General features: G+C 44.8%; 1 protein-coding gene across 2 annotated transcripts in view; it reads left to right on the forward strand.

Annotated features, from left to right (window-relative positions):
* Positions 1 to 13,927, forward strand: part of OFD1 (OFD1 centriole and centriolar satellite protein) — an 85,121-nt gene that overhangs the window by 1,886 nt on the left and 69,308 nt on the right. For both annotated transcript variants that reach the window (XM_040336529.1, XM_040336530.1), the window contains exons 2-5: positions 2,688 to 2,808; positions 3,572 to 3,769; positions 11,804 to 11,872; positions 11,962 to 11,992. In XM_040336529.1, the coding sequence (XP_040192463.1) occupies positions 2,707 to 2,808; positions 3,572 to 3,769; positions 11,804 to 11,872; positions 11,962 to 11,992 (400 nt within the window). In that variant the 5' untranslated portion in view covers positions 2,688 to 2,706. The remainder of the gene's footprint in view (positions 1 to 2,687; positions 2,809 to 3,571; positions 3,770 to 11,803; positions 11,873 to 11,961; positions 11,993 to 13,927) is intronic.

Genomic DNA, 13,927 nt, shown 5'->3' on the forward strand with positions numbered 1-13,927 from the left:
GTCCTTGTGCTCCTTCATCCAGAGTGGTGGCACTCTAATACAGATGGTGTGTTAAATTTACTGGCAAAATCACCAGGAGAAAACGGAGGGAAAGCCAAAGAGAATAAAATAAACAGGGTTCTCAGAGCTATCCTTCCCTGTGGATGCCTAAAATATAACAAATCAAGGAAGGATTATTGTCCATAGAATATTACGGTGTACTGCCCATATAAATGTCCAGGTTGTTGGGTTGAAAACATTGCCTGGAATGTATGAATCGGGTAACTGTATTCAAAGAGGGTTGCAAGGCTGCTGAACCCATAGAAGGAAAGGAGGGGTGTAATTCAGTTTAATAATCAAAGAATAAAATGTTCCACTAACGAAGGTAACAATAGAACAAGTGTGAGACTGGTAAAGGCTCTGTGCAGTGATGTCCTGCCCAGCGAATAGCTATTGGCTGAGGAAGGAGGCGTGGCTTGCCTCCGAAAATGCATCCCAATTGGCTATTCCTCTCTGAGACTGACAGCTTGAGTCCCTGGCTTTTAAAAGCTTGTTCCCCCAGTGTCCTCCGACATCCTTCTGACACCGGAGCCGCAGCGCAGAGGCATGGACTGACGGCTCCACCACAGTGTTGCCAACCTCAGGCAGCATTTTTTACTGATAAAACATGTCAAATTTACTGGCAGAGCATATTTTTTTTTTACTGGCAACCTGAAAAAATGACAGCTATCCTAAAAAAAAAACCCAAAGTTATTAAAACAGTATAAACACAATATGGAAACACTGACAATGCCCCCAAACAGTCATTTGCCTGCTTCAGACTTAAAAACTCAACACAGCATGACAAATTATCATCCTCTAATATTTACAGACAGTTGTAAAAAATCACAGATTTTTACAAACTGACAGTAAGTTTACTGACGGTTGGCAACCCTGCTCCACCAGAGGGCAGAACATCACTGCACAGAGCCTTTACCAGTACCGCTTGTTCTATTGTTACCTTTGTGAGTGGAATATTTTATTCTATGATTAATAAAACTATTACACCAAGGGTGCGCTTGGCGCTCCTATCCCCTCTCCCTCCTCTCTTGCAAAGAGAATAAAACTAATGCAGGCTTCACATCTAAGGATTGGTAAGCTGCAATATAGTCAATTTTTGGTTTTGGGTTTATACCACTCTTAAGCCCTGTACACACGATCGTTTTGTCCAATGAAAACAGACTGTTTTCATTGGACAAACCGATCGTGTGCGGGCTCCATCAGTTTGTTTTTTGGTGAAAAAAAAATAGAACATGTTTAAAAATGTTCCTATGGATAAAAAACGATCGTCTGTATGGAAGTCCATCGGTCAAAAATCCCTGCATGCTCAGAATCAAGTCGACGCATACTCGGAAGCATTGAACTTCATTTTTCTCAGCACGTCGTAGTGTTTTAGGTCACCGTGTTTTGGCACGGTTGGATTTTTGACTGATGGTGTGTAGGCAAGACTGATGATAGTCGGCTTCGTCGGATTAGATTCCATCAGATATCCGATCGTGTGTACAGGGCTTAACACTCTACAATTCATGCTCATAAGCTCTGATGACTGGAATGCTAATGAGGTTAATTCAAGAAAGCAGAGGCTTGATAATGTAATTTTCCATAAAAAAGTGTAGAAGCCCTCCAAATTAATGTTGTCTTTTATTTATTTTTTTTCCTTGCCTAATTTAAAGCGGAACGTTACCCATAACAACTTAAAAAATAATGTTCTTTCGCAAGCAACATTCATTCCACATTAAAGCGGTCCTCCACCCTAAAGTGGAGTCCCGCTGATCGGAACCCTCCCCCCCCTCCGGTGTCACATTTGACACCTTTCAGGGGGGAGGGGGGTGCAGACACCTGTCTAAAGACAGGTATTTGCACCCACTTCCGGCCACACGATACGGGCGAAAGACGGGCATTCCGTCACATCCCGTCTGTCGCCCGTTGTGTGCTGGGAACACTCGGCTCCCAGCACACAGCGTGTGAGCCAATCGGCGGGCGCAGCGCGACTCGCGCATGCGCCGTAGGGAACCGGGCAGTGAAGCCGCAGCGCTTCACTTCCTGGTTCCCTCACCGTGGATGGAGGGGGGAGCAGCAGAGTGACGAGCGATCGCTCGTGCTCTGCTGCGATCGGCGCTGGACTCCAGGACAGGTAAGTGTCCTAATATTAAAAGTCAGCAGCTGCAGTATTTGTAGCTGCTGACTTTTAATATTTTGTTCCCATGGCACATCCGCTTTAATAGCTATGACAGTGTTTCTCAACTCCAGTCCTCAAGGCACACCCACAGGTCATGTTTTCAGGATTTCCCTCAGATGAAACAGCTGTGGTAATTACTAAGGCAGTGAAACTGATCAAATCACCTGTGCAAAATAATGGAAAGCCTGAAAACATGACCTGTTGGGGCGCCTTGAGGACTGGAGTTGAGAAACAGAAAGTTGGGGCAGTGTGAACCGAGCCCAAGGCTGTCAGCAGATTGACCTCTACAAATTCAGCAATGCCTAAAAATGGAGAGCAACTGAGCATGTGCAGAGCAGGGTGAGACTGTGTATTACTGGGTTTTAAACAATATAGACACTTATTTTTAATGTTTTACATTGCTATAATTGGAAAAAGGGGCAGCCTGAAGGGATCTAGCCGGATTTAATTTTTTGACTAAAGTTTCACTTTAAATTCTCTTTGTTTTTAGTGATTTGAGTTCCTCCTGCATGATGTCTCACGGGAAAAATAAATCTTTGACCACCCAAGAAGACGTGCGCAGAAGACTTTATCAAACCTTTAAAAGCAAAGGCGTTTTGGATTCATTGAAGGTAATTTTTTCTTCCCACTATATAACTGATACACATACTGCATACGGTGCATCTCAATAATATACAGTATATGTGTGTTGGAGAATACAACTGTTTCACACATTATGGTATTTATATCATGCACTGGATGGAAAGACCCTCATATTACAAAATAGGCAGGTCTTCTGTAATTGGGGCGCTTCTAATTGACATAACAAACCTAGACCGCTCTGTGTTAACTGGGAATCTATGAACCACATACTGGCTTTAGCTCAGTTCCCTCCCATTGGCCATGGTGGCAGTGCCCTTGCCATGCTAATGTTAGCTAAATAGCTACATCCTCCTAGCTGTATATCTGCAATGGGAGATGTGTGTATACAGAAGTTAGCGTGGATCTGTTTTAGGGGATGGTTCACACCAGAATTTCTGCATTCTGGATGTATTTCTGCATGCTTGTTTTCGATGCATCCTGGTGCATGTCCCTCCCTCTTCTTCTTTCTTCTTTCTTCTGTTTTGGTGCTTTTTATGTGTTTTGCCACATTCCAGATGCATTCCATACAGAAAAAAATGCAACATGTTCTACTTGTGTTGACTGCTTTGTAATGCACTGCGCCCTGTATATGTAAAGCGCTGCATAAATTGGCAGCGTTCTATAAGTTCCTGTAATAAATAAATAATGACTCAAGCATTTAATAAATGTATTTGTTTGACTGCCTTTTTCAGTAAGAAATGAATGTATGCGTATGTTAATACAGTTTTACACTTTGCCAATTGAATTCCTTAGACACAGCTACGAAACCAGCTTATTCAGGATCTGAATCCTCCTTCATATAGTAAAGAGCCGCTCCATTCTTCAGACACTCCCAGTAACTCTTTGGTACATCAAGTATGCAACAGCCTGGTAGCAGACCATATGAGAAGATGTGGTTATGAGTACTCTCTGTCTGTTTTTTATCCAGAGTGTGGACTGGAGAAGGAAAAGGTGAGGTGGCTTTTCATTCACGTATATAACTCTCTAGTAAGAAAGTTGCAGCAATTGACAGCATGGTTGCTAATTTGTTGATTTGTTGGCATTTTCTAAACTTTCTATATAATGGGTCTCGTCAAATGTTTCATTGCTTGATCCAATAATCCAAGTGGCTTAGTTGACCTATTTATAGATGTCACAAGACATGGTAACACAGGCAGCAACCTTGTAATATAAAGGGTGCCTGTACTTTTATAAATCTTCTATTCTACACCCCAGTATCACATTCTATGCACTAACTTGTCAGTGCAGTTCAAATGAAGTGATCAACCATTGCTTTTTATGGCCAGGCAGAAATATGTGCAGCATGTCACAGGGCCGCATGAACATACCACGCCCCGGGTAGGCTATAGCAGTGTACATCATGGACCCTTTTTTCTCGAGTCGTCTTCCAGGACGGCACCTTGAGAGTAGACTGGCTCCACCTGACAGGAAACACAATCAAAAAGAGGTTTAAAAACCCCGCCCCTCCCCGTGCACCTCAGTTCATGATTGTGTTTCCCCCAGCGAAACGTTTTTTTGTTTTTCCAAAAAGACCTAAGGCCTGGGGCTGGTGGTCCCCCTCCTGGAAGGTGAGCCATGGGTCCTGGGAGGCCTTGAGCTCAGTGAGGCTATTGCCTGTCCGGAGGGTCTCCCTGTATTGAGGGGGGGGGGAGCGGAAGGAAAAACCATGTTTGGAAACCCCCCCCCCCCCGGCTAGGTGTATCTGGGATAGTGGCTACCTCAGAACACCTAGGTGGCTGGAATCCCTCTCTCCCGAGCGTCTTCCTACCTGCTGGGCCGGGTAAAGATGCATCTCCGCGCTGTGGACTCGGCTGCTGTTCTCCCAGGCTCGTTTCTCGGTGGAGCCAGCATTCGACGCTGCATCGATGGCGGCGCATGGTGATGACGTACTTCCGGTTCCGGTCTTCACCAAAATGGCGGCCGCCATCGGCGTTAGCTCACACACACGGATCGCAGCAGGGGAGAGAGTGGCGCCCGATTCGACGGTGCCATGGAGCGTGAGGACCGCCCGGCACTATCCGCTGCTGCAGAGGAAGCCACCAGGGGTGAGTCTACCTCTAAAAAAACTCATTGGGGCACTTGGACTGGGTCCTTATTCCCCACACACCCCCCTTCCCTTCCCCTACTCCCTTTTTGTATTAAAGCCTCTGTCTTTTACTTTCAGGGGAAGAGGTTACTGCCCAGGGGGAGGCTTCTAGTGTTTCTGCTAAACATACATCTAAAGCTAAAAGATGTGGGAATTGTAGCATTAAGCTAGCCACTGACTATTCCAAGCTTTTGTGTGCTAAGTGCATTCAAAAACTTACAGGGAAGGAAACTTCGCTAATAATGAAAGAATTCCTGACGGTTCAGTCAGAGATGCTTTCCACATTAAACGAGAGGAAGCCTTAAAACCCAAAGGACCTGATCCCCTAGCAGCTGGACCCTCCTCACAGGAAAGCTTATCCACCTCGGCTCCAAAATTGTTGAGGGCTAGGGACGTTCTTCTGTCAGACTCTGAGGATTCAGAGGCTCAGGAAGAAGGTCTCATTGATAGCCAGACAGATGAGGAGGATGAAGATGCTAGATCAGGCAAATTCATTTTTTCAGCAGATGACATGGGTGGTTTACTGGCAGCTATCTATACCTCTGAGGGGATTCAGCAGCCGACCGAACTAGTGTCAGCACAGGATAAGATGTACCAGGGTTTAGCTAAACCCCAGCCAAAGGTTATCCCAGTTCACCAATCTCTTCAGGACTTAGTTCTAAAAGAGTGGGCAGAACCTGAAAAGAAGTTACTTAGGTACAAAACCTGGAAAAGGCGCTGTCCCTTTAAGGAGGAACTAGAAAACAAATTTTTCAAAGTCCCTAAACTAGACGCTTCCCTAGCTCAACTGTCTAGACAGTCTGACCTCTCCTTTGAGGATGCTGGGAATTTAAAAGATTCATTAGAGTCATAGGTAGCGCTGTCGCCTATCTAGCAGACGCATCAATTGAGTCCGCTCGAGCCTCTGCTAAAACAGGCGCTCTTATTAACGCCTCAAGAAGGGCACTATGGCTCAAAACATGGGAAGGAGATTTGGCCTCCAAATCCCGTCTCTGTGCCCTGCCCTTTGAGGGATCCCTCCTCTTTGGGACAGGTTTAGACCAGGCTCTAACTAGGGCCTCAGAAAAGGGTAAACGGTTCCCTCCCAAACCTAAACAAAATAGGAGGAGATTTTTTTCGAGGCCCCCAGAATAAAAATCGACCTTCAGACCGAAGAGCGGCCTTTAATAGGAAGTGGATCACAGGGAAGGATAAACCAAAAGGGGGAATCCTTTTCCCTGATCCTAAACCCGCTGGAAAAGACTCCAAGTGACTCGAGAGTCGGGGGAAGGCTCTCCCGATTTCTTCCAGCTTGGGAAAGCATAACGCAGAGTCCTCATATTTTGCAGATAGTGAAGGAAGGCTACAGATTGGAATTCCGCCATCTTCCCCCACCAATTTTCCTCCTCACTCATTTACCCCAAAATCCCCTCAAAGCGGCAAGCCTTCTAGGGAATGTGTCAGACCTAGCACAACAGGGGGTCATAGTCACAGTTCCGGTAGACCAACAGGGTCAGGGGGTGTACTCTCACATCTTCGTAGTACCAAAACCCTCGGGAAAATTCCGTCTAATCATCAACTTAAAACCCCTGAATACTTATCTCCTCTACAAGAGGTTCCGCATGGAAAACATTTACAGTCTCAAAGGACTTCTTTTAGAAGGGATATTTATGATAACCATAGACCTGAAGGACGCCTACCTCCATGTCCCCATTTACCAGGACCATCAAAGATTCCTGAGATTCGCCATTGTTTCCCCTCAGGGGATCCAACACTGGCAATTCACCGCTCTCCCCTTTGGGCTTGCCTCCAGCCCAAGAGTTTTCACAAAGGTGCTAGCAGAGGTGGTCGCCTTTTTACATCTGAAAGGCATCTCCCTTGTCCCCTACCTCGACGATCTGCTGCTGTTCAATCCCAGTCGGGCACTTCTTCTCACGGACCTGACCACCGTCCTGACTACACTGGAATCCTTAGGATGGATTATAAACAGAGAAAAATCTTCTCTCCTCCCAGAACAGAGAAAGATCTATCTGGGATTCTTAATAGATTCCTTAGAGAAAAAGCTTCTCCTACCAGTAGACAAGGTCCAGAGACTCATCTCAGTGGTCAGGTCTGTCAGGGGAACAGCAGATATTTCACTCAGGGAGATCATGAGGTTGTTGGGACTTATGACCTCATGCATCCCAGCAGTTCCGTGGGCTCAGCTCCACTACAGGCCACTACAGGCCTTCCTCCTCTCCTCCTGGGACGGGAAGGAAACATCCCTAGACTCCAGGGTCTCCATTCCAGAGTCGGTAAAGAACACTCTAAAGTGGTGGCTCATTCCTCGGAACTTGGAAAGAGGCCTTCAGTGGAACCAGTCAAATCCCCTCAGGATAACTACGGATGCCAGCTCCTGGGGATGGGGAGCCCACATGGCGGGCCTACAGGCCCAGGGTTCCTGGGATCGACACCAAAGGGAGTCGTCTTCCAACTTCCGAGAATTATTAGCGGTCGGAAGAGCCTTGGAAGCGTTCGAGGAGAGAATCCTGAACCAGGAAATACAAATTCTCTCCGACAACGCGACCACGGTGGCGTTCCTGAACCATCAGGGAGGCACCAGGTCCCGTTCGCTCCTAAGGTTGTCCCTAGAAATTCTAGGCTGGGCAGAACAGAGGGTCCACTCCCTGTCAGCAGTCCACATCAGGGGAGTCCTAAACCTAGAAGCGGACTTTCTAAGCCGCCAACCCATTCTCCAGGGAGAGTGGGAACTAAGTCAGGAGGTCTTCGATTGGGTATGTCATCATTTCGGCATCCCAGAAATAGACCTCTTTGCTCACAGGAGGAACAAGAAGATAGAAAGGTTCTTCTCCCTCTCCCGGGATCAGGGATCGGAAGGGGTGGACGCGTTGGCCCAGGCCTGGACATTTTACCTAGCCTATGCCTTCCCTCCTCTGAATCTGATCCCGAGGGTATTGCAAAAACTGAGTCGTTCACAAGGGAAGCTGATCCTGATCGCTCCCTGGTGGCCCAAAAGATCTTGGTTTCCAATGTTAGAACAGTGGTCGGTCCTTCCTCCCCTCCCTCTCCCGGTCCGGGTGGACCTTCTGCGGCAGGGGCCGATCTTTCATCCAGAGCCAGGCTTTTTCAGTCTGACGGCCTGGTACTTGAGAGGTGGAACCTGCAGCGGAAGGGTTGCTCAGAGAAGGTAATAGATACCCTCTTAGCGAGTCGTAAGGAAGTTACCAGGAAGATCTATGCCAAGACCTGGGGGGTGTTTTCACGCTGGTGCGCAGCAAGACAAGCCCCACTACCCGAAATATCGGTTATCTTGGAGTTCCTTCAGGAAGGGGTAGATCTAGGTCTAGCTACGAGAACCCTAAGAGTACAGGTTGCCGCCTTGTCCTACTTTTTAGACAAGAGGCTGGCTCTGGATCCTCTTATTAAGAGGTTCCTGACGGCCAGGGATAGGTTGTCACCTATACAGATATCCAGAGTTCCCCCTTGGGACCTCTCCCTGGTGTTAGATCAGCTATCCAAACCTCCGTTTGAACCGATAGACAGCATCCCGGTTAGGCTGTTGGTATTTAAATTCTCCTTTCTTTTGGCCATCACCACGGCCAAAAGAATAGGAGACATGCAAGCGCTCTCAATCAAAGAGCCTTATTTTCGTTTATTTGAAGACAGGGTAGTCCTAAGTCAGGATCCCCTGTACCTACCTAAGGTGGCAACGAAGTTCCATAGGTCACAAGAAATTATACTTCCTTCTTTTTGCGCAAACCCACAGAATGAAAGAGAACGAACCTTTCATTGTTTGGATGTAAGACGCTGTTTGTTAATTTATTTAGAAAGGGTGAGCGAGTTCAGACGCTCATCACACTTGCTAATCAACTTTTCAGGACAGAAAAAGGGTTGCCAAGCATCTAGAGCCTCCATATCTAGATGGATAAGACAGGCAATTTCAGTAGCATACAGTAAGGCTGGCAAAACAGTACCTAAAGTCAAGGCACATTCCACGAGATCTATAGCAACCTCCTGGGCAGAGAGAGCAGGAGTTTCAGTGGAACAAATCTGTAGATCAGCAACGTGGTCAAGCCAGAATACCTTTCTAAAACACTACCGAGTGGAACTCCTGTCACCCCAAGACTTGACGTTTGGCAGAAGAGTCCTGCAGGCAGTGGTCCCGCCCTAAGGTAGGCCTGAGGGTTACTTGCTTATCTCTCAAGGTGCCGTCCTGGAAGACGACTCGAGAAAATACCAGTTACTCACCGGTAGCTGTTTTTCTATGAGTCTTACAGGACGGCAGGCCTATTTCCCACCCTGAGGAATTTATATGGTTTGTATTTTTATATACTGGTTCCCGTGCTCTTATGGTGGTTACTTTATCACGAACTGAGGTGCACGGGGAGGGGCGGGGTTTTTAAACCTCTTTTTGATTGTGTTTCCTGTCAGGTGGAGCCAGTCTACTCTCAAGGTGCCGTCCTGTAAGACTCATAGAAAAACAGCTACCGGTGAGTAACTGGTATTTTTTTTTTTTTTTTTTAATTGTTGAATGCCTACCTGCAATGCTCATATTGTGGCTTCACAATGCACTGTGCCAGTGACCCAGAACAAACATGCAGGTCCAAAAGCCTGCATAATTATATGATTATTTATTTGTCAAGCCACAGAGTGACAAGTTTACTTGTAAAGACTTGTAGGGAGCTTTTGACAGATGGCATATACCACATTCTGTTTCCCTTGGGGCTAAATTTCTAACACTTAACAAACACTCCTATAGCATTAGTATGGGTGTTAGACTCGCATCGATGAGCTATAGTATCTGGCGTTTTACAAGCCTTTAAAACGCTCCCCAAACGCCCTATGTGCAGTTTTGAAGCTTTTGAGCATTAAGGCGCGTTAAAATTGCTCCACAGATATTACAGGAAATAAACACATTTTAACACCCCGCTACCGCGCTGCAAATGCCTGCCAGAGCATTTGTGACGTTTTACCATGGACTTGAATGGGACGCATTGAAAGGCTTCAAACACCTCCTGACTCAACATGAGGCTTCAATTTTGAAGCAAAGCGACGCTAGCACTTCATGTTTTGATAATGTGAACAGCACTATGTGCTGGCCATTGTATCATTTGCATAGGCGTTTTAGGGGCGTATTTAATTCCCCCTCAAACGCCTGCTTTTAATGCCAGTGTAAACTTAGCCTTAGAGTCGCCTACCTATGTGTATTGGAAGAAGAATCCTTACTTTTTTTTAGATGAAACTCATTGTTTGTACTTATTTGACAACCTGCACTTGCCAGTTACCAAAAGCAACACATTACAATGCAATTCAGGATCATGTAAAAAGTCTCCTTAAAGCAGAGTTCCGCCATTTTTTTTTTAGGTCAGCAGCTACAAATACTGCAGCTGCTGCCTTTTAAGATTGGGACACGTGCTTGTCCAGGGCATCCCTGATGTCCTCACCCGAAGCCTATCTGTCCCTCGGCTCCGGGGTGGAGGTGCCGGTATCTTCAGCAAGGGAATCGGGAAGTGAAGCCTTGCGGCATCACAGCCTGGTTCCCTACTGCGCATACCGGAGGGGGGGAGGAACCAGAAAAGCGTAAGTTCCATTTTTGAGTTGAACTCCGGAGATTGAGGATGATTCATGTGCGCGCAGAAGCGAACACATACGTGAGCAGCGCCCGCATATGTAAACGGTGTTCAAACCACACATGTGAGGTATCGCCGCAATTGGTAGAGCGAGAGCAATAATTCTAGCCCTAGTCCTCCTCTAACTCAAAACATGCAACCTGTAGATTTTTTTAAACGTCGCCTATGAAGATTTTAAAGGGTAAAAGTTTGTCGGCATTCCACGAGCGGACGCAATTTTGAAGCGTGACATGTTGGGTATGAATTTACTCGGCGTAACATTATCTTTCATAATATTAAAAAAAATGGGGATAACTTTACTGTTGTCTTATTTTTTTAATTTAAAAAAGTGTAATTTTTCCCCAAAGTGCGCTTGTAAGACCGCCGTGCAAATACGGCGTGACAGAAAGTATTGCAACGATTTTATTCTCTAGGGCAGGGGTGTCAAACTGGCGGCCCTCCAGATGTTGCAAAACTACAAGTCCCATGAGGCATTGCAAGGCTAACAGTTACAAGCATGACTTTCACAGGCAGAGGCATGATGGGACTTGTAGTTTCGGAACAGCTGGAGCGCCGCCAGTTTGACACCCCTGCTCTAGGGTGTTAGGATAAAAAATATATATAATGTTTGGGGGTTCTAATTAGAGAGAAGAAGATGGCAGTGAAAATAGTGAAAAATTACATTAGAATTGCTGTTTAACTTGTAATGCTTAACTTGTAATACCAACGACCACCACCAGATGGCGCCAGCTCACACATCTGGAGTAATAACTTGTAATACCAACGGCTCACCACCAGATGGCACCAGCCCACCTTCCAAGCCAAGTCGCCATGACACCATTTCTAGTCGACATAGCCACTGGGCGCCCGGGATTTGTCGAGCCCTGCTCTTAACAGTTCTAGAGATGTGTCTGCTGCAAAAGGTGGCTACTTTGAAGAACCTAGAATATGAAATATATTTTCAGTTGTTTCACACTTTTTTGTTATGTATAATTCCACATGTGTTAATTCATAGTTTTGATGCCTTCAGTGTGAATCTACAATTTTCATAGTTATGAAAATAAAGAAAACTCTTTGAATGAGAAGGTGTGTCCAAACTTTTGGTCTGTACTGTAACTATGGCTTAAAATACCATACACAAATCAACTCCTGGAGTGGTATTGATACCTAGGTGTCAGTGACACCTGTGTTTTTTCTTGGTCTCTTTATGTTATGATATTTGGTTTAATTGTACTGTCATTTTTTTTCCCAGTTTCTTTGTATTAGACTAGTTCAATAACTTAAAAATGGGTTGCATTTTTCTTTTTAAAGGTTCTGAATATGCATGACCTGATGCAACTGATGAAAATCAACCCAAAATGCAGGCTACACCATTCTCTGGTAATGTCTGTTTCTTTGTATATATTCTATGTCATGCTTGGTAAAACTTCTCATGTTGGTAACCGGCCTTCTATTTTTGTTTCCTGCAGACGTCATCCCTACAGAGCAGCAATGCAAGAGGTATACTTATTTGCTTCCTAACCATGAGCGTACATTTGTAGACAAGACACAAGTCTCCCACACATTTGAGAAATATTACTAAAGGGGTTTTAACATGTTTTCTGTTTAATTTTTAATTTTTTTTCTACGTTTAAGCTTGTTTTGTGCTATTTTGTACGAGATTAAGCTCTGTTATAGGTTTAATTGTATTATACCCAAATTATAAAATGGTCTTTTATGAATAAAAGATGTCCTTTATGAATGACTTTAGTAAAGTTCCAAATCAACATGGTTTCTGAAAGTTAAAAGCTTGACAGCTGCTGAATTGTACTGTTCTTTAATCCATAGCTATACACTATGAAGCAATTATATAATAAGGCCTCTTTAACACAGAAGACCATCAGACAGTAAAAACAAGCAGTTGAGCTGCGGTTTTACTGTCCCCAGACCGGCCACCTAAAAGCTACTATGCAGCCAGAGGGGGCTGTGCACATCCTGCACCCAAATGCTTTGAGTGAAAAACGTACCTTTTGCTTGTCAAGTTACCTGCCTGTCAAACTCACCTGTTCGCCTCCTAGATGCCTGGAAGCAGCTGCTTAGCTGTCCTCTAAAACATTCCACCACAGCTTGCTTTTTCAGAGTCTACCCAAGTGTGAGCTTTACAGACATTTTTTTTCCTATTACCTCTGATGGGTTTTTCTTAATATCTGTGTCCCCATTGAGGACATTTCCCCTCATCTCTTCTTGCAGAGACACAAAGGCAATGCAAGTAAATCTTCTAGAAGTGAGAGAAATTTCCACTGTTGAGTATTGTCCCTGGAGCAGATCTTAACTTTGGGAGATTTTACATTGGAAGGACGTGGTGCCCCCTTTCGGCCCAGGCTTTTTTCCTGCTTTGTCAATAGTCTCCTCCCAAAATTTAAATTGATATACAAGAGTAGGGCATGCCCTAAGAAGTTCACCAAAGTATGGCAACCATGACTAAATGTTTTTAAGAACTTCTGGGGGGAGGTCCTCTCCTCACAGCGCTCTCAGTGGTTTTTGGGGTGCTGTGATTCGGTACTTCCTACTTGGTTACTGATGCTCTATCTGGGCAGAAATTGCTTTATAGGAAACAAACGTTTTATTGCCTGCGAGCCTTTAGAGTTTTACTGCTGCTGTGGGGTCGTTTGTGCTGTGACTTTGAGTGTGTGTATGGCGATGTTTGCTTTTGTGGTACTTTTGTTATGTACAGAAGGCTCATGCTTTCATTTATACACTGCCTGATTGTTGCAGCTGCTGCACTTACATGTTGTAATGTTTTTTTTGTTTGTTTTTTGTTTTTTCTTTTGTTGTTTCTTTTAAAAAACTTTGAAAATAAACACCTTTTAAAAGAAAAAAAAAACTTTGGGAGGTTTCCCCTTCCCTCCTATTCCAGTGACCACTGTAAAAATGTATGGTTGTTGTAAACCTCAAAAATAAAAAATGAACAAAGCGCATCCTTCTATAGTTTATACTAGCATGATCTCCAAAGCAATGGGTCTGGTTTCACTCTGACCTCTTCTCCCTCTCTGCATCAATCACTGATAGAACTCTAAGCAGACAAAACAGCCTGCAGGGAGGTGGCCTGTCCCCTGCCATCGTATAACAGGTGACTCATAAAATTGGCTCTGTATGTTTTTTCCATGAGCCTGTGTTCCTTCCCTCCACTCAGCTATTGGTTCATACTACAGCTCAATGATTTTAGCTCTGCAGTGTGTGATGTCAGACCCCCCACTTCCTGCATTTTACTGCTGAGAAAAATCCTTTGAGCTGTGTGTTTTGCAATGCCCCACAGATAAACAGGTACAACTTATATAGGAGGATTTGTTTATTTTACAATGTTTTTATTAGGAAAGTAATAGAACCAAATGAGTAACATACAAAAAAATTAAATCTCAGCAGAGTGTACTCCATTAAAGGGGGTTTGTTTAATAT

The sequence above is a fragment of the Rana temporaria genome, chromosome 2 (genome assembly GCF_905171775.1).
Source record: "Rana temporaria chromosome 2, aRanTem1.1, whole genome shotgun sequence".
NCBI classification, from domain to species: Eukaryota; Metazoa; Chordata; class Amphibia; order Anura; family Ranidae; genus Rana; species Rana temporaria.